At 49.0% G+C, this 24,303-nt stretch overlaps 1 protein-coding gene across 1 annotated transcript in view; it reads right to left on the bottom strand.

Moving 5' to 3' along the window:
• Positions 1–24,303, bottom strand: part of LGR6 (leucine rich repeat containing G protein-coupled receptor 6) — a 252,963-nt gene that overhangs the window by 161,206 nt on the left and 67,454 nt on the right. The window contains exon 2 of the mRNA XM_074977509.1: positions 14,158–14,229. Coding sequence (XP_074833610.1) covers positions 14,158–14,229 — 72 coding nt within the window. The remainder of the gene's footprint in view (positions 1–14,157; positions 14,230–24,303) is intronic.

A 24,303-nucleotide genomic window follows, 5' to 3' on the forward strand; every position in this document is an offset into this window, starting at 1 on the left:
AAAAGAAAAGATGCTGAACTTCTGCCCGAATTTCTGGAGCCCCTTCCCAGGTAATCAGAGATGTCCTTCTCAGAAGGAAGAGCCAGCTGGTGCCTGTAGGGGAGAGTTTACAGATTCTCTGCTCTCTGCTGCCAGCGTCAAATGCAGCTTTATTTCTTTCAGACTCCATAACTTGCGGCAGGGCAGGGATGGAGCGTGCAGGAAGGCTGGGGTGTCCAGAATGCAGTCAAGCTGCTTGACAGACAGCTGTTGGGAAGCCACCTTGGGTTCCTGGATAGGTTGATAAGTCAGATGAAGCGGAGCCTCTGTTCTGCCCAGGAGACCCTGAGGCTATAGCACTTATTGCATTTATAGCACCTGTCTTCTGATGAGCCCAGGTGAAATATTAATGAGTTACAGCTCACAGCATAGCTCTGAGTATTGCTATTCTCATTTTACAGGTGGGGCAACTGAGACACTGAAGAGGGAAGTGACTCATCCAAGAGCTCACACAGCGTGAGTTAACGTCTGAGCCAGAAACTGAGCACCTGACTCCCAGTGCTATGTCGTAACCACAAAGCCATCCTTGATCCCAAGTGAAAAATGAGCCCTTCCCCGCTGCCAAAGACAATGGGGGAAGTGGGCTGAGGAACAAAAGCCTGGGAACTGGTGCTGCACTGCAGTCTAGTGAATGTCAAGGCAACCACACGCAGCAGCAGGACTTGGTGTTTCATGCCACAGTGCAGCCTCAGGCAAAGTAATCTTGCATACTCCCCCCACAGACTAATGCATGGAGCACAATTCAAGGGAAAGGAGAACTCTGCTCTGCAGTGCAGCCTAATGCAGCACAGAAACTAACGATGGCACGTAACCTATTGTTTAAATCAGCCACTGCACCAGATGAGCGGCGGGTAGCTAATATGACACTGATTTAAAAAAAAAATTCCTGGCCCAATCCTGGCAATTACAGGCAGTCAAGCCCAACTTCAGCACTGAGCAAACTGGGTGAAACTATAGGAAAGAGCAGAATTATCCAAACAGGAAGGAACACAATAAATTGAGGAAGATCATGCACGGCTTTTGTAAAGAGAAATAGTGCCTCAGTCGGTTAGAATTCTTGGGGAGTGTCAACAAGGATGAGTACAAGTGTACCTGGACTTTGAGAAAGCCTTTGACAAGGTCCCTTACCAGAGATTCAGAAGAAAAGTAAGAAGCTGGGGCATAAGAAGGAAGGTCTTCTCACGAATCAGTGCCTGGTTAAAAGGTGGAGACAAAGGCTAGAAATGAATGGTTAGTTTTCACAGTGGGGAGGTAAAAAATGGGTCATGAAAGATGTAGAGTGGGGCGAGCTAGTGGTCTCTTGAACATATTCATAACTGAGCTTGGAAAGTGAGAGAACTTTGTGGTGGCCAAATTTGCAGATGATACAAAATTACTCAAAAGAGTTAAGTCCAACAGTGACTTTGAATAGTTACAAAAGAATCTCAAAAACCTGGATGAGTGGGCAAAAAAATGGCAGATGAAATTCAGTGTTGATAAACTCAAAGTAATGTCAATTGTAAAACATCATCCCAACCACACAAAATGTTGGCCCCACACCTGCCTGTTACCTGTCTGGAAGCCAGAGAGCAGGATAGGGAGTATGAAAGCTGAGCCTAGCGGTTATCTGGAGGAGCCACACACGGGTCCTCAGCTCCCAAGCTGGAAGTCTGATGAAGCCAGGCAGGAGGCTGAAGACTGGCCCAGACCACCAAGCCCACAGTTAGACCTGACCAAAGAAGAGCTACAAGACGGGATGGAGGCCCTGCTGCCCAAGGAGGAGTCTGGAAGTGGCCCAGGGACAGCTGAGTCAGCGTGTTGTGGTCTGGATTCCCACTGGCTCCCGCGGTGCACAACTCTGCCACTGGTAGGCCCTGGGCTGGGGCGCAGTGGAGTGGGTGGACTTATGCCCCCTGCCACCTCCAGTCCGGGGGTGGAAGTCTCCACCTCTCACTGTTGTGGGCACATGCCTGTTTGTCTCCCCTCCATCTTGCGAGGAGTCCTGGCCTTTTGCTGCCCCATCCCCAGCTAGCGCCGGGACTTACGCTGTTGGAACTGTTGCTGCCCTGCCCTGAGTGAGGACCTGGGCTCACCTGGCTGTGGTGCTTGGCCCAACTGCTGGCCTGTGTCTCTGGACTATGGTCACCTGCCCTAAGTGAGGGTCAGGGCCCCGTCGACTGTCTGCTTGGACTGATCACAGGCTCGAGCCCTGGGACTAGTACAGTTGCTGAGACTGATTCTCCATAGGCAAATGCAGTTAGGTGAAGTGGCCCCTCACTGACCCAAAGGGAGGAGAGTCCCTCCCCAAACCCTGGTGGGCAGAGTTCCACCTCTGACTGGGCTCCACAGTCTGAATCAGCTGTTCCCACTCAAGAAAGAGATCTTGGAGTCACTGTGGAGAGTTCTCTGAAACATCTGCTCAATGTAAAGTGGCAGCCAAAAAAGTGAGCAGAGCATTAGGTAATAAAGCAGAAAACATTTATAATGCCACGATATAAATTCATTATCTAACCCCACCCTGAATACTGAATGCAGTTATGGTTGCTCCATCTCCAAAAGGGTATGTTACAATTGAGAAGAGAGGACAGAACATTCTGCAAGGGGCTGAAACGCAGCAGAATGGAGTGTGGGAGCAAAGGCACAAGAAGTAAGTGCGAGACGATGGAGATCTGGAGGTAGTAGGCAAGACTTAACAGGTGCTGATAGTTCTCTGGTGATGCACCACTATCCTGTTCTGGCACTTCCTAACTCCAGAATGCCTGACCTTGCAATCCTCAGGGCCTTTTCACATAGCTTTGTCTCTTTAATTTCCTAAATTGTTAGAAAACCAAACTGAACAAACAGAAGCTCAATCATGTGCCAACACATTGTCACCCACCTGGCTCATCAGCAGGGTCAGAACTTCCAGAGCCACTGCACAACCTCTGCTACTTGAGTGAATGGAGTAACTAACAGCAATAGTAACTAACTTCAATAGTAACTTGAGTGAATGGAGTAACTAACAGCAATAGTAGGGGCTTGGAAAGGGTCCCATATGGGGAGAGGCTAGAGAGACTGGGACTTTTCAGTCTGGAAAAGAGGCGATTGAGGGGCGATATGATGGAGGTATATAAAATCATGAATGGTGTGGAGAAAGTGAATATAGAAAAATTATTTACCTTTTCCCATAATACAAGAACTAGGGGACACCAAATGAAATTGATGGGTAGTAGGTTCAAAACTAATAAAAGGAAATTTTTCTTCACACAGCGCACAGTCAACCTGTGGAACTCCTTGCCCGAGGAGGCTGTGAAGGCCAGGACTCTATTAGGGTTTAAAAAAGAGCTTGATAAATTTTTGCAGGTTAGGTCCATAAATGGCTATTAGCCAGGGATAAAGTATGGTGCCCTGGCCTTCAGAACAAGGGCAGGAGATGGATGGCAGGAGATAAATCACTTGATCATTGTCTTCTGTTCTCCTTCTCTGGGGCACCTGGCATTGGCCACCGTCGGCAGATGGGATGCTGGGCTGGATGGACCTTTGGTCTGACCCAGTATGGCCATTCTTATGTTCTTATGTTCTTATGTATGTGCTGAATGAGCCAGCACAAGAGAGAGGAGACGCACTCTTTGCCATGAAGTTTCACAGGCACCTGCTGTCAGCAGAGGAATAGTGGAACTCAGAGATTCTTAGAATCATAGAATCCTAGGGCTGGAAAGGACCTCAAGGAGGTCATCTAGTCCAGCCTCCTGCTTCAAGCAGGATCAACCCCAACCAAGTCATCCCAGCCAGGACCTTGTCAAGCCAAGACTTTAAAACCACCACCTCTCTCGGTATCGCATTCCAGTGCTTCACCTCCCTCCTAGTGAAGTAGTTTTTCCTAATATACAACCTACACCTCCCCCTCTGTAACTTCAGACCATTCCTGCTCGTTCTGCCACCACTGAAATCAGTCTCTCTGCATCCTCTTTAGAGCCCCCTTCAGGAACCTGAAGACCCTTCAGTCTTCTCTTCTGTGAACTAAATAAGCCCAAATCCCTCAGCCTCTCCTCCTAGTCATGTGCTCCAGTCCCTTAATCATTTTTGTTGCCCTCTGCTGAACCTGCTCCAGCACATCCGGAGGCCCCAAAACTGGACACAATGTTCCAGATGTGGCCTCGCCAGTGCTGAATAGAGGGGAACAACCACTTCTCTAGATCTGCTCCCAGTGCTCCTCCGAATGCACCCCAGTCTGCCGTCAGCCTTCTTGGCTACAAGGGCGCACTGTTTACTCACATCCAGCCTTTCATCCACCATAACCCCTGGGTTCCTTTCTGCTATACTGCTGCTGAGCCTATCAGTCCCCAGCCTATAACAATGCTTGGGATTCTTCCATCCCAAGTGCAGGACTCTACACGACTCCCTGTTGAACGGCATCAGCTTTCTTTTGGCTCAATCCTCTAATTTATCCAGGTCGCTCTGGATCCTATCATCTGCCCTGCAACCTATCTATCTCTCCCCCTAGCTTAGTGTCGTCTGCAAACTTGCTGAGGGTGCAGCACAGTCCATCATCAAGGTCATTAATAAAGATGTTGAACAACACCGGCCCCAGAACTGAACCTTGCAGCACTCTGCTTGAAACCGACCGCCATCCAGATATTGAACCAGTGACCACTATCCATTGGGCCTGACTGTCAAGCCAGCTTTCTATCCATCTTATAGCCCATGGATCCAATCTCTACTTCCTTAACTTATGGGCAAGAATGTTGTGGGAGACTGTATTAAAATTGTTGCTGAAGTCTAGTTATAGCACATCCACTGACTTCCCCATGTCCACAGAGCCTGTTACGTCAGCGTAGAAGTTAATCAGATTGGTCAGTCACGACTTGCCCTTGGTGAATCTATGTTGACTAGTCTTGGTCACTTTCCCCTCTTCCAAGTGTTCCAAAATGGATTCTTTGAGGATCCCCTCCATTATTTTCCCAGGGATTAAGGTAAGGCCGACCGGTCTATTGTCCCTTGGATTGTCCTTCTTTCCATTTTTAAAGATGGGCACTACATTTGCCTTTTTCCAGTCATCTGGGATCTCTCCTGATCTCCAAGGGTCTTCAAAGATAATGGCCAAAGGCTCAACAATGACATCTGCCAATTCCCTCAGTATCCTTGGGTGCATTAAATCCAGACCTATGGATTTGTGTACATCTAGTTTTTCCAGTTCGCTCTTAACTCATTCCTTCCCCACCGATGGTTGCCCTCCACCTTCCCATACGGCATTGTCTAGCACTGTAATGTAAGAGCTGTCCTTGTCTGTGAAGACTGAGGCAAAAAAAGCATTGAGTACTTCAGCATTTCTTACATCATCTGTCACTAGGTTACCTCTTTCATCTAGTACGGCCCCACACCCTCCCTGATAACCCATTTATTGTTAACATGCCTGTAGAAACCCTTCTTGTTACCCTTCACATCCCTTGCCAGCGGCAGTTCCAATTGTGCTTTTGCTTTTCTGATTACTGCCTGGCATTCTCCAGCCATATGTTTATACTCCTTCTTAGTCAACTGTCCAAGTTCCAATTTCTTATATGCATTCTTTTTGAGTTTAAGCTGACTAAGGATTTCCCTGTTAAGCCAAGCTGGTTGCCTCCCATATTTGCATTTCTGGCTATGCAGTGGGATGGTTTCTCTGATTATAATGTCTGGGTTATTTTTGAGACTCTGGACAGCATAGCCTCGTTCTGTGGGGTCTCGCGTTGATGCCTGATTGCTGATGAAAACTTCAAGTTCAGAGAGTTAGTTTTTAATCATCTTTTGTTTATTGTAAAGGATTTTGATCAAGTGGCTCCTCAGTTTCTTAGAAAGCGTGTTGCACAGATGCTCGCTGTAGTTGGTGTAGTACGTTGATTGTAATGGGTTTTTCACTGTCAGTCGCTTGGGTACAATGTCCATTTTCTTGCATTTGGAGAGAAAGACGATGTCTGTCTGGATCTGGGCGAGTTTTTTCATGTAGTTGATGGATCTCCATTCCAAATGGCTGAATGTAGCGCCTTGCACTACAATATTGTTAACCTCTCCAGGTACCAACTCAGCCCAGCAGAAGAGTCTCTCTTATTCTGTAACAGCAACGAAGGGTCCTGTGGCACCTTATAGACTAACAGAAAAGTTTTGAGCATGAGCTTTTGTGAGCACAGACTCACTTCATCAGATGCATCTGATGAAGTGAGTCTGTGCTCACGACAGCTCATGCTCAAAACTTTTCTGTTAGTCTATAAGGTGCCACAGGACCCTTCGTTGCTGTTACAGATCCAGACTAACATGGCTACCCCTCCGTCTCTTATTCTGGGGTCTTTCTTTCTGCCCCACTTCCTCCACAAACTTAATACAATTCTGTGGTGACCTGGAAGCCTTCTTTCACTGGCTCCATCTAAAGGAATTCTTCCAACACACCTATGAACAACAGTCTGACTCTCTCGACCCCCCCACCAACACCAAAAGAAGAACTCTACGTGAACTCACTCTGACAGTCATAGTGAAAGTCTGGATTTCTATGTACAATGCTTCCGCAACCCTTCTCAGACTGACATTATACGCAAACAATGCCAAATGAGACACAATCTCAACTGTGCTGAATGCTATGCTGTCCAGATTCTTAAAAATAACCCAGACATAATCAAACCAGCTGACAAAAGAGGACACAAAGACGGATTACAAGAGATCAAGAATGCCATCCCTGATGTCACCAGAGCCAAATGGGTGTCTGACCTCTATAAGTTTGTTCTCACCCACAATTATTTCCGATCTGGGGACAATTTATACCTCCAGGTTAGTGGAACTGCTATGGCCCCATAATATTCTAATATATTTATGGCTGACCTGGAACAACGATTCCTCAGCTCTCATCCCCTATTAACCCTCCTTTACTTACGATACCTTGATGACATCTTTATGATTTGGACCCATGGTATAGAGACTCTAGAAGAATTCCACAGAGACTTTAACAATCTGCACCCCACCATCAACTTATGCCTCAACTACTCCATGCAAGAGATACATTTCCTGGACACTACTGTACAAATCAAGGATGGCCTGATCAATACTACACTCTACCAGAAACCCACTGATTGCTATATTTACCTACACGCTTCTAGCTTCCATCCGGCACACACAACTAGATCCATTGTTTACAGTCAAGCCCTTAAGTACAATTGCATTTGCTCTGATCCTACTGACGGAGACCAAAAACTAGATTGCTACCAAATATTCATAAACCTGAATTACCCACCAGGAGAAATAATGAAACAAATTGACAGGGCCAGACGAATACCCAGAGACCAGCTACTCCAAGATACATCCAAAAAGCGAATAACAGAACACCACTAGTCATTACCTACAGCCCCCCACTCAAATCACTGCAGCGCATTATTAAAGACCTACAACCTATCCTTAATCAGGATGCCACACTCCAGAAGGCCCAAGGTGACAGGCCTGTTCTCTCCTACAGACAACCTCCCAACCTTATGAGGATTCTCACCAACAGTCACAGACTATACCACAGGAATACCAATCCTGGAACTCTTCCTTGCAACAAAGCCCGTTGCCAACTGTGTCCACATATCTGTTCTGCAGATACCAGCACTGGACCTAACCAGGTTATTCACAGAACCATGGGCACATTCTCATGTTCTTCAGCTAACATCATATATGCCATCATGTGCCAACAATGCCCAGATGCTTTGTATATTGGACAGACTTCAAACTCTCTTGGACAGTAACAGAGAGAAAGCCATGCTAGTCTATATATGATCAAAACAAAAAAGCAATAAAGTAGCACTTTAAAGACTAACAAAATAATTTATTAGGTGAGCTTTTGTGGGACAGACCCACTTCTTTGGTCTGAAGACATGGGTCTGTCTCATGAAAGCTTCATCACCTAATAAATTATGTTGTTAGTCTTTAAAGTGCTACTTTACTGCTTTTTTGTTTTCTCTTAGACGAAGAATTAATGGGCATAAAACAGACATAAAAACACTCCTGACTCACAAACCTGTCAGCCAGCACTTTAATGGAGTGGGCCATTCTGTTAGGCTACATCTACACTAGCACACTACGTCGAAGTAGCCTATTTTGAAGTAAGAACATTGAAATAGGCTAGTTCGACGCGTATTGCCTACACATCCTCCGGGGCTGGTGCCGTTGACATTCAACGTCAAAGTAGCGACGGGGAATGTCGAAAGGAGCCGCCCCGGAAGGAAATGTGGAGCGTCCACACACACAAGGGCTCTTTGTCGAAATAAGGGGCCAGCAAAGCCTGCAGACGGGGTCACAGGCTGGACTAGCCCTTCTGGGGCAAGAGCAAGCCGCTCCCTTAAAGGGCCCCTCCCAGACACACTCGGCCTGCACAGCACGAGGTCCGCAGAGCCAACAACCGGTTGCATACCCCGTGCAGACAGCAGGGACCCCCAGCTGCAGCAGCCAGAAGCCCTGGGCTAAGGGCTGCTGCACGCGCTGACCATAGAGCCCTGCAGGGGCTGGACAGAGCATCTCTCAACCCCTCAGATGATGGCCGCCATGGAGGACCCCTCTATTTCAATGTAGCAGGACGCGGATCGTCTACACATGCCCTACTTCGACGTTGAAAGTCAAAGTAGGACACTGTTCCCATCTTTGGATAGGAATAGTGATTTCAACATCTTGCTGCCTAACGTCGATTTCAACGTTAAATAGAACACAGTGCGTATAGACGCGACGTGTGCTATTTCGACGTTGTGCCAGCTACTTTGAAGTAGCTGGTTAGTGTAGACGCACCCTTAATGACCTGAAAGTCTGTTTTTTACTGAAAAGGAACTTTCACAGTTGTTTGGAAAGAGAGGCTGTCGAACTCTCTTTTATATTCAAATTCGACACATTAACATGTGGCTTCAATCAGGATGACAATTTTCTAGCTCATTATAGCGGCTCTTTTACATACTTTTTACATACTTTGCTTTATCTCATTCTTGACTTCCCCCCTCCTTCTGCCCCTCTGCTCTCTGATTTGCTCACCTTGATAATAATTTTTCTGATTTGTCAACCATGATTACTATTGCTGGTTCTCTGTGCCTTAAATATTGAGTCTGTTCTGGTATGGCTATCATCTGAAGAAGTGGGTCTGTCCCACGAAAGCTCATCACCTAATAAATTATTTTGTTAGTCTTTAAAGTGCTACTGGTCTGCCTTTTTGTTCTGAAAATATATAGACTAGTACGGCTATCTGTCTGTTAAATATAAGGTGCTATCAGCTCCAGATGACAATCCCCATTTAATAAAGGACCTATATGTCATTGTTAGGATTCCCTTTGTTCCTAATATATATTTTTAAAAAATCCTTTTTAGTGTCCTTAACCCTGTCAGCTCTAATGTCTTTATTGATACGTATAGCTTCCCTTATCAAGAGTTTGACTTTCAGAACGGATTTTTTTGGCTCTCCCCTTCACCATTTCCTCACTACTTCACATACAAATCCTGCTTTCACTTCCCTTCTAATGAAGATGTTTGTTTAATCAAAGGGCTTCCTGAGCACCTAGTAAAATGTTCTTAAACAACTTCCAATTACTTTTCATATTTTTCTATTTAAAATATTTCTTCCAATCAATTTCATTCAGCCTTTTTTATTTTTATTTTTTTAATGTGGGAAAGTGGCCCTTTTAAAATGCTACTTGTTTATGTAAATACACACACAATTGTGCAAGTTATTAAATTACTACTCGCTCTCTCTCTTTTCTTTTTGCACATGATATATGCAATGAGGTCACGAGCACCATCAGCCATTAATTACTTAGCTAGGGGAATATTGAGTAGAAGTGATAAAGCAGGAAAGAGCTGCTACAAGGAATCAAGGTTCAGAAAACCTGCCTAATAGCAGAAGACTTAAGATGCTAGAACTTGGCAGCTTACCCAAGAGAAGTTTAAAAAGTGACCTCATCATGGTCTATAAGTGCCTCCCAGGGGAAAAGATTTCCTATGTAAGGGTACAGCAGGCAAAGGCAAAGCAAGAAGCAGTGGCTGGCTAGAAGCTAACCTAGGTAAGTTCAGAGCCAAAATAAGGCCCACATTTTTAACACAGGGGAATTAACCAGCGGGACAAATTGTCAATGGGGATGATCAATTTTCCGTCACACGAAGTCTGTAAATCCAGACTAAAAAGCATGTTCCGGCTCTACCAAACGCAACTGGGTTTGTGTTAAGCCAGACCTCAGACCTGATGATCATAATGGTGCTTTTTGCCTCGAGAATCTAGAATCATATGGCTCCATGCGCTCTTCCTCCAGCCCTCTTCTCCACCCCCTTCACTCTCTTTATCCTGTTTGGTACCTCTGCCAGCAATCACCAGCCCCAGGAGTTAACAAGAGGAGAAGGTTCCAAAATAGCCACAACAATTATTTGAAACCGTGAGACTGAAAAATAAAAAAAAGACATTGTGGCTTTAGTCTGTCCTCAGACTGGGTAACCTTGAGGCAATGCTGTCTGCTCAGCCGTATATGCAGGTATATGTGTATGGGAGAGAGACATTCATAAGGACATAAGAACAACCACACAGGGCCAGACCAAAGGTCCGTCTAGCCCAGTGTTCCATCCTCTGACAGTGGCTAGTCCCGGGTGTGTTAGGGGAGTGAACTGAACAGGCAGTCATCGAGTGAGCCAGCCCCTAAACCAACACACACCCTTCTGCCCAGGGGCTCATAGAGGGTCCCTCCCACGGTGGGAGATTTGTTCTGTCTCATTCTCCATGTCCCTTCCCTACTCAACCTCCTTCTCTGTTCACAAACTCTGCCCTCTCCTCGCTGTTCTCAGCCCAGCCCAGAGGAACAGCCTGCAGCCAAGCCCTTCCCCCTGCTTAAATGCAAGCCCAAACTCTGTGCCTGCCAACACATCTATCACCCAGCACCATGCCTGCTCCCTCAGTGTTAGAGTGCAGCACACAACTCAGAAGGAAGCACTGTGGCTCAGAGAGAGCAATAAGGGAATGTTCTCTCCTGCATCCTCTGAGGCAGAGGAGTGGCAGATCACTGGCACAGCTTACATGGGTCTCCAGGCCATTATGCTCTTACACCAATGCTACTGAATCAGGCCCAATAAGCAGCCCTCCTGAGTGGGAACTCGCTCTGGGAAGCATGAAACGTGGTGTAGCTAAGTGCAGGTTCTGCTCGCTCTCCAGATGTGCCTCACTGGGGGCAGCTCACACAGGAGAGATGGTCTGGAACTGGCATTTCTGCTCCTCAGGAAATTCTGACAATATGGGAACAAAAAGGCCTTTTGACTCTGAATGAAAAGTGAAAACTAAACAATGCTGTGAACTCTGCACCCCAATGTCCTAGGAAGGCGCTGTACAGGCACAGAACAAAGAAACGGCCCCTGCTGGAAGGGTTACACAGGGACAGATAGGTGAGTGCAAGGAAATGACACAAGGTGAGCCAGTGGGAGAGGCTGGGTCCTGACAGCACATCCTGCTGGCACTCAGAACTCCTGGCTTCTAGTCCTAGGTCTACCACGGACTCATGGTTACCTTGGGCAAATTGACTCTCTTCCCTGGCCCCTACTTTATCCAGAAGCAAACTGGGGATAATATTCCTGGCTCCCCCACAGGAAATCCTGGGGGTATAGAAGTGTAAAGGATGATACAGGTTGAACCTCTCACACCCATAATCCAGCATGATTTTAGTCAGCCAGACAACCACTTAACATGCGTATGGTCAAGTTTCCCACAGTCCCATAAAGTTTGTTTCCAGCCACCAATCCTCGCTCTCAGCGTTCTGTGCTGTCATTTAGCTGTAATTTACCCCTCAATGTCTTTTAAGAGCCCACTAAGCAATGGAGTGTTAGTAATGCTGCTAGACAATATTGACCTCCCATAAGCTGTGTCTACACGTGCACGCTACTTCGAAGTAGCGGCACTAACTTCGAAATAGCGCCCGTCGCGGCTACACGTGTCGGGCGCTATTTCGAAGTTAACTTCGACGTTAGGCGGCGAGACGTCGAAGTCGCTAACCTCATGAGGGGATCGGAATAGCGCCCTACTTCGACGTTCAACGTCGAAGTAGGGACCGTGTAGACGATCCGCGTCCCGCAACATCGAAATTGTGGGGTCCTCCATGGCAGCCATCAGCTGAGGGGTTGAGAGACGCTGTCTCTCCAGCCCCTGCGGGGCTCTATGGTCACCGTGTGCAGCAGCCCTTAGCCCAGGGCTTCTGGCTGCTGCTGCTGCAGCGGGGGATTCATGCTGCATGCACAGGGTCTGCAACTCGTTGTCGGCTCTTGTGCTGTTGTATCTTGCTGTATGTGTATGTTGTGTATGTTGTATCTTGTGCTGTTTAGTGCAAGTGTGTCTGGGAGGGGCCCTTTAAGGGAGCGGCTGGCTGTTGAGTCCGCCCTGTGACCCTGTCTGCAGCTGTGCCTGGCACCCTTATTTCGATGTGTGCTACTGTGGCATGTAGACGTTCCCTCGCTGCGCCTATTTCGATGTGGTGCTGCGCAACGTCGATTTTGAACATCGATGTTGCCAGCCCTGGAGGACGTGTAGACGTCCACATCGAAATAGGCTACTTCGATGTAGGCTTCACGTGTAGACGTAGCCATAGTCTGGCAAATTCTCTCATTCTGCACCGGTCAGGTCCTCAGAGTGCTGGCCTAGATAGGTTCAACTGGTAGTGTCAAAATACTTCATTTCAACTTTTATTGTCCAATATTTAAAATAACATATATGAGTATATTTACATAGACACAATATAATATACAAACATAGTAAAATGGTAATATTTTAGAATAACCTAAAAGTGTTTCAATATCTTTGAAGCTACATTTTTGACAGCAAACTCTTCTGACGAAACTTGCTTCTGTCAGCTCTAACATTTGGTCTGCTCTAAGCAGTCGGGGAATGAAGACGAAATCCTTAAGGCATCTTTCATTAAGGCTGTCTTTCACCCCCAGGCAAAGGATCTGCGAGGAGGTGCGGGTGCAGGAGAGGGTTCTGGCTGCGGGAAGGAGTGTCGGAAGGGGTGTAGGGTCTGGGAGGGAGCTGTGACCTGGGGCAGGGGGAAGGGTTTGGGTGGTGACCTGTGGCAGGTAGCTGTGGCGGGAGGGAGGTGCCAGAGTCACGCCCTGGCTGGGAGGTGCTTACCTCAGCGGCTCCCAGCCAGCAGCCCTCTGAGGCAGGCTCCTCACCTGCTGCAGCCCCGGATGAGTCAAGCTGCTCCACGTAGCCCTCTCTGCTCCAGACACTGATGGGATGAGGCGGCTTTGCAGGCTGCTTCTGGCCCACAGTAAAATCTCTGAGCTCCTATTGGCCAGAAACTGGCCAATGAGAGATGAGAGATTTTTGCTGGGAGGAGGGGCAGTGCCCAAAGCTCCCCCCTCCCCCTGGGGTTCAGAGCACAGAGCTATCTGGAGCAGGAAGCTGTTTAAAGCAGGGTAGGGCAGACCCACACTTTTTGAAAGTGACTTCCTGCTGTGTTCCTGAGGGTCCCAGTGGGGCTGACCACAAGCCAGATCCACTGGTTTTACAGCTCAGATCTGGCTTGAGGGCTGTATCTTGCTCACCCATGTATTAGGGCTTAAGCTTTTACGGGTGCATGTGTAATCAGAGTGCCGGGCTGGCTAGGTATGCAGTAAGGACTAGGGGTGGGGTTCCCCTGCTTGCGTACACACAGCCACAGAGAACACCCTGTCAGTCATGCTGGCTCATAATGAGAGCCCATCACCTTCTGGTGCAAGATCAGATTGTTCCTAAAGTCCACAGCCGACTTACACCGCCTCAGTTGGAGCACCGGTGCTTATACCCTACTGGCCCGTGTATGGATGGTAAGGGAATCCCATGTGGCCAGAAGGTGGTAGGCTGCAAGGGAATAGCGCACGGCCTGTCCAGCAGCACGAGCAGTTACTGATCCAGCCTGCTTTGCCCGGAACAGACGAGCCACCAAACCTCCGAACGTAGGGGCTAATGCCACATGCAGTGTCTGAGCAACGCAGCATGGACTGAAGCCATCGCTACATCGAGCTGCTGGGGTCTAACTTCCCCCAGGTTCTTACCACCTGACTCCCCTCTTGCACGTTAGCCCTGCTGAGGCCACTTTGGCTCCCTTCCAAAGTGCCAGTCCCCTCCATCACACGCTGTTCCAGAACAAGCTAGGCTCTGTGCAGCTGCGCCATACTTACAGCTCCTCCAGGAAGCGCAGGTGATGGAAGGCGCTGGGCTGCAGCTCGCTGATGTTGTTCATGCTCAGGTCACTAAAAGAGAAGGAAGACAGAAGTCTCTGATCAGTTACCTCGGGTGGCTTGCACAGCATAAACCAGGCTGTAAGAGGCCTGGGCTCTGCTGAGGGAGGCTACACCCTTGCCAAAGGCACCTCAGATCTGACATGGCAAGCGGAAACAAATTCCCAGGCTTCCAGGGAAAATATCAGTGCACAAAGCAGGATTAGAGATGTAATCACAGTAATTAATACTAAATACTCTGTAGCATCTTTCCTCCGAGCATCTCAAGCATCAGCCTGTTTATGAAGTGTGATTATGCCATTTCCACTTAGGGAAACTGAGACGATGAGCAGTTTGGAAGATTGTTTCTTTACACCCAGCAGTATGCTGTTCTAGCCGTTATCCACACTGCTCCCATCCAGGGGGTCTTGTCCAGGGCAGCAGCACATGGCTGCCTTGCAGAGGGGATAGCAAGTGACTGAAGGGGGAAAGAGTCTTGGTCTGCTTTGAAATGTTAACAGCTGGACAAAGGGTCATGGTGAAGACCTGGAATTAGCTCTGCACCTGGCGGTGGGGTCCATGTCCTACATTATAGACAGGTTTGGAAGGATTCGCTCTGTATATGTCAATGGAAGACCAAGAATATGTTGTGAAGACCAGGACTTTAACAGGGTTCAAAAAAGAACTAGATACATTCATGGAGGACAGGTCCACCAATGGCCGTTAGCCAAGAAGTGTGGGAATGGTGTCCTTGGCCTCTGTTTGGCAGAGGCTGAAAATGAACGTCAGGAGAGTGATCATTTTTTGTGATTTTCTGTTCTGTTCACTCCCTCTGGAGCCTCAGGCTTTGGCCTCGGTCAGAAGGCAGGTTACTGGGCTGGATAGACCTTGGATCTGACCCATTGTGGCCGTTCTTATGTTCCTAATGCCAGTCAATGCTGGTCTCACTGCACGCAAGCTGGTGAAAAAATATTTTCATTGATAACAGCTCAATGAAATAAGAAAAAAACACATCTTGGGGACATAGTCCAGCTTAATGGAAAAGTATTTACTTTGCATATGTTGAAAGTGCCTGACCCTACCATAATTTCCTACAACTGTGAAAATTTAAGTTAGTAAACACTAGAAAAATGCTTAAACATCAGTATTATCTTAGAAATAAATAAATAAAATTTAAATTCTGCCAGACCTAGATATGCAGAAAAAAACTGCTTTACATTTATCTTTTTTCCAGTTCTGTGGCTTCTGGCTGAGGCCTCATTTAGTACATGTTTAATATCTGACGCGCTCACTTATGAGGGAGAAGACATTCCACTGACTGACTGCTGTCTCAAAAGCTTTATAATATACTAGTCCAAGTTCTGGGCGCCGCTTGTACTCACGTTATCCCCCAGAAGATCCTGACATGTCATAGAACCATAGACTCCTGGGGCTGGAAGGGACCTCAGAAGGTCATCAAGTCCCACCCCCTGCCCAAAGCAGGACCAACCCTAACTAAATCACCCTGCACTTGCCAAAGCCTGGGAAAATGAATCAATGAGCTTGTGTAAGGATTTGACCCACTGATGTCAATGGGTATTTGTCTAGAGGAAGAGCTGCAGGGTTGACTCACTCCTGCTGTAATTATGTTGTGACATTCACAAAATCAGTGAAGCAAATGAGGTAGCAGGAACTGATGAAAGGAAGAGCCAGGTATGGTTGTGCAAACAGAAAACAGCCCCTGGCCTGGAGTGAGGGAGGATCTGGTTCCTGCTTTCCAGTGCCATTCCATGGACTCAGTTTGGCAGGGCAGCCCATATACACAGCTGTGTCACAGAAGGTAAGCTAAGAAGTTACCTGGGAAGTGTAAGTTCCCCCCCACCCCCCAACACTGGAATGGGCAATTACTGCCATTTTGAGCAACACAATGGCAAATCTGATGAGGTCCAACAAGGACAAGTGCAGAGTCCTACACTTGGGACAGAAGAATCCCAGGCACTGTTACAGGCTGGGGACCGACTGGGTAAGTAGCAGTGCGGCAGAAAAGGACCTGGGGATTACAGTGGTTGAGAGGCTGGATGTGAGTCAACAGGGTGACCTTGTCACCAAGAAGGCGAAGAGCACATTGGGCTGCATTAGGAGGAGCATTTCCAGCAGATCTAGAGAAGTTATTATTCCCCTCTACTTGGCACTGGTGAGGCCCCGTCTGGAGCATTGCATCCGGTTGTGAGCCCCCCTGTATAGAAAGGATGTTGCAGAGCGCAATGAAAGTGACTCAGGGATTGGAGCACATGACCTGTGAGGAGAGGCTGAGGGATTTGGGCTTATTTAGTTTGCAGAAGAGAAGACTGAAGGGCGACTTGATAGCAGCCTTCAACTTCCTCAAGAGGGCTCTAAAGAGGCTGGAGAGAGGCTGTTCTCAGTGGTGACAGGTGGCAGAACAAGGAGCAATGGTCTGAAGTTACAGAGGGGGAGGGGGAAGTTGGATAGTAGGAGAAACTCTTTCCCCAGGAGGGTGGTGAAGCACTGGAATGTGCTACCGAGAGAGGTGGTGGAATCTCCATCCCTAGAGGTTTTTAAGTCCCAGCTTGACAAAGTCCTGGCTGGGATAATTTAGCTGGGGTGGATCCTGCTTGAAGCAGGAGGCTGGATTCAATGACCTCCTGAGGTCCTTTCCAGCCCTAGGATTCTATGATTCTGTGGTAATAATTGGGTCTTCCAGAGCTAAAAGCAAAGTAAAAATACAGCTTGAGCAAGAGAGCCCAGGTCCCCTGCTGGATGGTAACAAACTCATATCCCCTATGCATGTGGGACATGCTCCACACATCAAGGGGATCAGGCAGCAGGCCCTGGGCCACTTCAAAAATTCCATATAAACTTTTTTTTCCAGTGGAAAATTAGATTTTCAATCAAATACCTTTGGTGGGAGAAGGAGAAAAGGGGCTTTCTCTTTGAGAAACTTAGCAGTTTGTAATGTTTCAGCCCCAGGGTTGTGGGTTTCAGCTGAAACCTGCCACGGACTGGAAAAAAAATGTCCAAATGGCTGAAACTGAAAAATATTTGTGTTTCGGTCCCTGAAAAATTTCAGTTTTGGGAGTGAAAAAAAATCAACATTTTCTCCTTAAAAAGTTTTTTCTAGTTTCAGACACAGCCTCTGTGCTCGTTAAGAGCAGCCGTGGAGATCTATCCGTAGGCCAGTGATGTTTTGCAAATTTTAAAAGGTCCCTTTTTGTCGCCCAGCAGAAGGTTACACTTGGGGGTAGGACATGGGACTGCTGAATCCTTTCCCAAGTCAGACACTGCTTTAGGTGGGGAAACAGAAGCACAAAGCAATGAAGGGATTTGCCCAAGGTCATGGTAGATTAGTGTAGAGTGCGGAATAAGGCTCCCGGTCTCCTGAGTCCCATCCCACTGCCCCATCACCTAGTCCATGCTCCATTGGCATCAATAATGTTACAGCAGAGATGGATCTGACCTCACTGTTGTTTAATCAGAAGCGCTGGAGACCAGCTCCTCGCGTCCAGGCACCTGGTGGCAGAAGCTGTGGTCCTGTTTCCTTTCTCCCACCAGCTGTTGAGCTACCGACTCTTCACATAACCATAAATAAAGCCTGAACTCATCCCTGGCCCCAGCCCAGCTAGTCTGGCCCTAGCCCAAAGCGCTGCCATTTGAGTGACACACATTCCTGGAATTTCTCACTCACTCTCTGGTACGGAAACCTTCCCTCCCTGAACCCTGCATCTGTAAAGGCAGATCCCAGCTGCTCCTGAAAGCCCTCCCTTTCCCCAGCATCGTTCCACAGCTGACTCCGCCCCATCGCCAAGAGCTCCGCTCACCTTCCGTCAGGCAGGTCTGTTGAGCAAAGATTTCAAGACAAGTCATTCAAAGTATTTGCCTTAAATGCTCTCAACTTGTGCGCACAGGAAAAGGAGCTGCAGGATTCAGAGAGTCAGGGCTCATACTTCACCTGCTCCCCCAAGGAAACTTCCCCTATATACTTTGATGTCAGTCTCCTTTCACAAACAGGCCCGTTCACCACTAGCTGGCCAACTGTTTTCCCCGAAGGACAGAAATACACCAGTCTCTTACTCCCCACTGACCCAGTGCTTCTCCACCCCAAGTAGACTGCTAAGACCAGGGCCAAGGGTTTTTAAAGCAGTGATGCCATCAGCCTGATGGGGCTGAGGGAGGTTTCACACTGGCAGGAGTTTCCTCTACTCCTGAAGATCTCTAATAAAGAGTGAATTCTTGCAGCTGCTGTAATGCTCTGAATGGCTGAGTCGGAGCAAGGCCGATTCTCCAGGAGCCCGGAGCAGCATGCTGCACAAGTCTGATATAAAACTGGCACAAGAGACCAAATCTAGGCCCCGTATAAGTGCCCGCCCACCCCAGTGGGAGTTGCACACACACTCACCACACGTGAATTTGGCCTCCAATGTTCAAGGGAGTTGCAAGGTGTAGATCTGCAAATATGGACTACAGGTCCACTGCTCCCACCAGGCCTGTCCTGGGGCCTCCTAGAAGGCCAGTCACCCGAGAGTCCAGAGCCGGAGCCTTCCTGTGCAGCAGTCACTGAACAGCAGGGATCAGCTCTTCCTACAGGGTTACTTGTACGTAATGGGATTAGGAATGCACCAGAGAGGGGAACCAAGCACCACTTGAAGGAAGATCAGATGGGCGCCTCTTTGTAGAAAGGGCAGAGCCAACCGCCCAGATCCAGCCCGGAGGCCTGCCCTTCCCAGGAGGTCACCTCTCGAGTGCAGTTCACAGAGCTCCGAAGCCACCCCTTGACCTCTGAGTTCAGCCACACCTCAGGGGCTGAGTAGGTTTAATGTTGTTAAGGTACAAGGTTGCCAGCACCTTGTCCTGCCCTCCTCCGCTCCTCTGCCACCTGGTGCCTTGTCCACTCCAGCCCCACCTCCACTGCTGCACACACCCCAGGCACCCACTGCCCACCCTCCTGATCAGTTCTGACTCCACCCACTGGGACCCACAGCCACCACAGGCCCCAAGCAAGGTGGGGGTAGGGCTCAGCTCAATGCCCCCAAAGGGGTAGAAGGGCCCAGACCGTGGCACCTCTTCTCTGCCCCCCACACCAGCGGTCCTGGCTCCACCCCACATCCAAGGCTCTGTCTCCATCCTGCCCTGATGTCCTCAGCACTGTTATGTCCAGTGAGAAGTGTCCGGTTCTGCACAGACCGTCTGGCTGAGTGGAGCACTGGCCCCAAGCTGAGGGGCAGAAACAGGCTTTGGGGCCTCACAGTGCCCCTGAGGGAAGAAGATGAATCACTCCCCACGTCCAGCAGGGCACAGCTTGTACTGGGGTTGAGGGGGCTGTGGGCCACGCACTTTGCATCCAGGCCCACCCTGCAGCCCCTGCAGCTCTCCTACGGCTCTAGCACTCACCCCTCTTGGCCGACCCCCTGGCACTCCAGCCGGGGAGTGGGACCAGGGCCCAGGCGCCTACCCTGCTTCACCAGGCACTCAAGCTGCCAAGCTCTAGCTCCGCACCTCCTGCCCACCTGGCATTCCCACCAGGGAGCAGAAGGAGCAGGGCTAGAACCCAAACCTGGACCCTGCTCCTGGGCTGGAGTGCCAGGCAGACGGGGGAAGTGGGCAGGCGCCTGCGCATGGACTCCGCTCTCCGGGTGCAGCCCTGGGGCCCAGGGTCTCCTGGCCAGCGTGTCCATCCCCAGTCCTGAGGCTGGTTGGCAGGCAGGTGGCCCCGTCCTCCTGACCCTCTCATCATTGCTCACCCACCTGAAGTCGCGACCCACCCAAGTGCCCCCCTCCCACCTCTATCACTGGCTTCCAGTCCCGTGCAGGTCCCAGAGGGCAGGTCCAGGGCAGGCACTGAATGGCTTGGCCAACTCGAGCCTCACTGCTGATTTGAGATGCTCCCAGTGTACGGCCATGGGAAGCCTTGTTAAGCAGGCTGTGATGGAGCTGGCCATGACACGGGGAGGTGTGTAAATGTCAGGGGTTCTCTGGGCCCAGTGTCTATCTGGGACAGATCTAGAGAAACTCTGAACAGCTGGTACAGCCCACAGGGCTATGGGCCTCCCTCCTTCTCCTTTCCAGGCTGCCTGCCTGCATTGCTGCTCTGGGTGCAGGGGGGAAGCCAGCTCTGCAGGACCACTACTGTCCCCTGTAAGCAAGGGGCAGAGACGAGGAGGTGGAGCCTGGACTCTGCCCCACCCCTTCACGTTTGGCAGAGTTGGCAGCACATGGGAATAAAATTAGCCAAAGAAAACAACTGAGGCAGCTGAACAAGCCCCGTGATTGTGCCTGGTGGTTTCTAACAAGAGCATCTGTTCGCGGAAATCTCCACCTCTGCTGTTGCTGGAAGGGTGATGTTCCACGGATTCACCATCCAAGGCTGGTGCACCAATGGGCTTCCACCAAAGGCTGGCAGCCGTTCCAGGTCTGTGAAGTTACTCATTAAGGCTCTTGGGAGGCATTTTTGCGTGTGTGAAAAATGTCAGCAATGCAACCATTTGACATTCCCCAAAATAAGCTGCACTGGCTCACAAAGTCACAGCATATTTGTTAATATTATGCCAATCTCACCCTCTGCTTAGTCTCCAAAGACCAGTGTAGCTCACTGTTCCCAGCCCATGTGCTCCAGGTTTCCTTAGAGAAAGGCCCTTGATGTGAATTCCCACACTTGGTCCCTGTGGCTTGGGCCCAGCAAATCCTGAGCACCATGGAGCAGATTCAGCCCTGCGGGAACTCGACAGCAATCAGATATGCTCCACTGAGGTGCTCAAAGGGGTGAGTGAAGTTGAGTTCCTTAGTCGGCAGACCTAGCAGCCAGCCCTGCTGATGTTCCAGGAATCATGATGAGCTTACCAGCTCTGTGGACATGGGGAAGTCAATGAATGTGATATACCTTAACTTTAGCAAAGCTTTTGATACAGTCTCCCACAACATTCTTGCCCATACTTTAAGGAAGAACAGATTGGATACAGGGACTGTAAGGTGGATGAAAAGCTGGCTTGACAGACGGGCCCAATGGGTAGCGGTTAATGGCTCAGTGTCTGGTTGGAGGTCGGTTTCAGGTGGAGCGCCCCAAGGATCAGTTCTACAGCCAGTACTGTTCAATATCTTTATTAATGACCTGGATGACCGGATGGATTGCACTCTCAGCAAATGTGGAGATGCCACTAAGCTAGGGGGAGAGGTAGATACATTGGAGAGTAGGGATACAGTCCAGAGTGACATAGACAAATTGGAGGATTGGGCCAAAAGAAATCTGATGTGGTTCAACATGGAGAAAGGCAGAGTCCTGCACTTGAGATGGAAGAATCCCAGGCACTGTGGGGACTGACTGACTAAGTAAGAGTGCAGCAGAAAAGGGCCTTGGGATTACAATGGATGAGAGGCTGGATATGAGTAAACAGTGTGCCCTTGTAGCTAAGAAGTCTAACAGCATGTTGGAGTGCATTAGGAGAAGCATTTCCAGCAGATCTAGAGAAGTTATTATTCCCTCCTACTTGGCACTGGTGAGGGCACATCTCGAGTATTGCATCCAGTTCTAGGTCCCCCACTACAGAAAGGATGTGGATGTGCTGGAGCAGGTTCAGTGGAGGGCAATGAAAATGGTTAATGGCTGGAGCACGTGACCCATGAGGAGAGGCTGAGAGATTTGGGCAGAAGACTATGGGGTAATTTGATAGCAGCCTTCAACTTCCTGAAGGGGGTCTCTGAAGAGGATGGAGAGAGACTGTGCCCAATGATGACAGATGGCAGAGCAAGGAGCAATGGTCTGAAGGTACAGAGTGGGAGATGTAGGTTGGATATTAGGAAAAACCATTTCCCTAGGAGGGAGGTGAAGCACTGGAATGTGTTACCTAGAGAGGCAGTGGAATCTCCATCCCTAGAGGTTCTTAAGTCCTGGCTTGACAAAGTCCTGGCTGGGATGACTTAGTTGGGTTTGACCTCCTGAGGTCCCTTCCAGCACTAGGATTCTATTAATCATGACACTTCGCAGCAGCCTTGGGTCCGACAGCTGCTGTGAACTGGGAAAGTTGCTTTACCGAAGTCAGAGTCCTTGCACTGAAGTTCAACTCCATGGCAGTGGAATCGGAATGAGGCTTTATTATGAATACAAACCTGCGAGACAGCCCATCATCAGAGCACTTCCTGGGACACTGACTCCAGTGTTTCTATACAAGACCTGAGCTGCAGGCACCAAGCCTTCTTTTCCACGAGGGCACAGCCAGCAACACAGCAGTGACACTGATTTACACCAGCTGAGGTCTAGCCCACAGTCTCACCATCTATTAGTTTTATTCTTTATGCGTCTTATGGGAGCTGCTTGGAGCCCAGTTCCTGGAGCAGTCCCCACTTGTGCACAGAACACAAATTCCAGCCAAGCCCAGCACAAGATGAGGCAGGATGTGGGTACAGGCAGAGAAAGAAACCCAAGGAAACCATGAGACTATCCCAGCTAGCAGGGCAGGCAGGGGTTCAGCACACCAGCCAGTGCTGAGTTTTTTGCTGGTGTCTGAGCTGAGGAGAGAGTTTGGAGGGATGTGCAGGAGAACCACAGTGTGGCGATGGGGAGGTTTATGGGGGGCAGCATGGGAGAAAGCACGAAGGCACCTGCTTGGAAACAAGTGAGTGGTAGTAGGGATCACGGGGCTGTCTGAGGCAGGTGCTGAGGTTTCCATAGTAAACGAGAAGGGTGAGGCTAGGCAGGGTGCAATGGAGAGGGCCATGCAGGGCCTGGAGAGTGAAACAAGGGACAAATTAGAGCATCTCTGCTGAAGAAACGCACTCTCGATTGTTCTAGCACAAGAACGAGGTGTCCCTCTTCTGTTGTTGATCCTGGAGCTGTGATACTTCTGACAGCAACAGCTGTGCTGGTGTGGCTGAATAAAACATTCTGCAGGTCAGTTCTCTGTCTATGACACAACCCACTGATGTACAGGGTCTGCTCCCCAGTCCAGCAGGCCCTGTTGGCTCTGTCCCTATGTGAAGGTGTGTCAACAGGTGTGTCGAGCTCATGTGTGCCGCATGATCACTGTGACTCCAGCAGCCTTTGCTCCTGTGGTTGTTATTTGGTATGCTAGAAGATGTTCAGGGCTGCCGAAAAGTGTCTCTTTGCCCTACAGACAATCACATTTCTTGTTAAAACTGATGGGCTTACTAAACACCCTGCACAAAGAAGAACAGTGCATGCCAGGGCCAAGGCAGAAGTCCAGTGTAAAACAAGGACTCTGAAAAACCAGTGGTGGACTGAGAAGTCATGAAAACTCTCGCAGACATCAATAATACAAGAGGTTTCTCCAATGCTACCAGAGCAGGTTATGGACTGAGAAACCATGGCATTAGTCCCCTGAGATCAAAGGATGGTGCCCAACTCTTGAAAGACAATGAAGCCGTTGTTTCTTTCTGGAGGGTGCACTACAATGAGCTCTTGACCCACCCCTCCACTGTGGTCCTAGAATTCCTTGATCAAATCCCTCAGCAACCACCTAGAGATGATCTTGTAACACTTCCTACCCTGACTGAGGTCCAACCTGCCATCAAAGCGATGAAGTGCAACAAGGCAACCGAACTAGATAGAATCCCTACTGAAGTCTTCAAAGAAGGTGGGAAAGAGCTCCACCTCCTGATTCTCAAGATCCGGGGTAGGGAGCAGATCGTTAGCATCTTCAAGAAGTGTGACAAGTTGGACTGTGGAAACTGTCATGGCATCTCCCTCCTGGCAAGGGCAGGGAAACTCTTAGCTCGAATCCTTGCAAACCAGATCCTGCCACTCTCAGAAGAAATTCTCCCAGAACCTCAGTGTGGCTTCTGACCATGATCTTCACTTCCCTGGAACTGCAAGAAAAATGTGGTGAACAAAACCAAGCCTTATAGATGAGTTTCATTGACCTGACGCAAGCGTTTGACTCAGTCAGTTGTAGCATTTTGTGGCCCATCCTCTCAAAAATTGGCTGCCCCAAAAAATTCCTTAGCAACATGAGGCTGCTTCACGACAACATGACTGCCACAGTATCAAGAAACAACGGATCCCAAAGCGACCCCTTTGATGTCAAAATGGGAGTCAAACAAGGCTGCCTCATTCCACCATCACTGTTCTGCATCCTCATTTTCATGATTTCATTAATGGCAAAT

The sequence above is a fragment of the Carettochelys insculpta genome, chromosome 26, assembly GCF_033958435.1.
Source record: "Carettochelys insculpta isolate YL-2023 chromosome 26, ASM3395843v1, whole genome shotgun sequence".
Taxonomy (NCBI): domain Eukaryota; kingdom Metazoa; phylum Chordata; order Testudines; family Carettochelyidae; genus Carettochelys; species Carettochelys insculpta.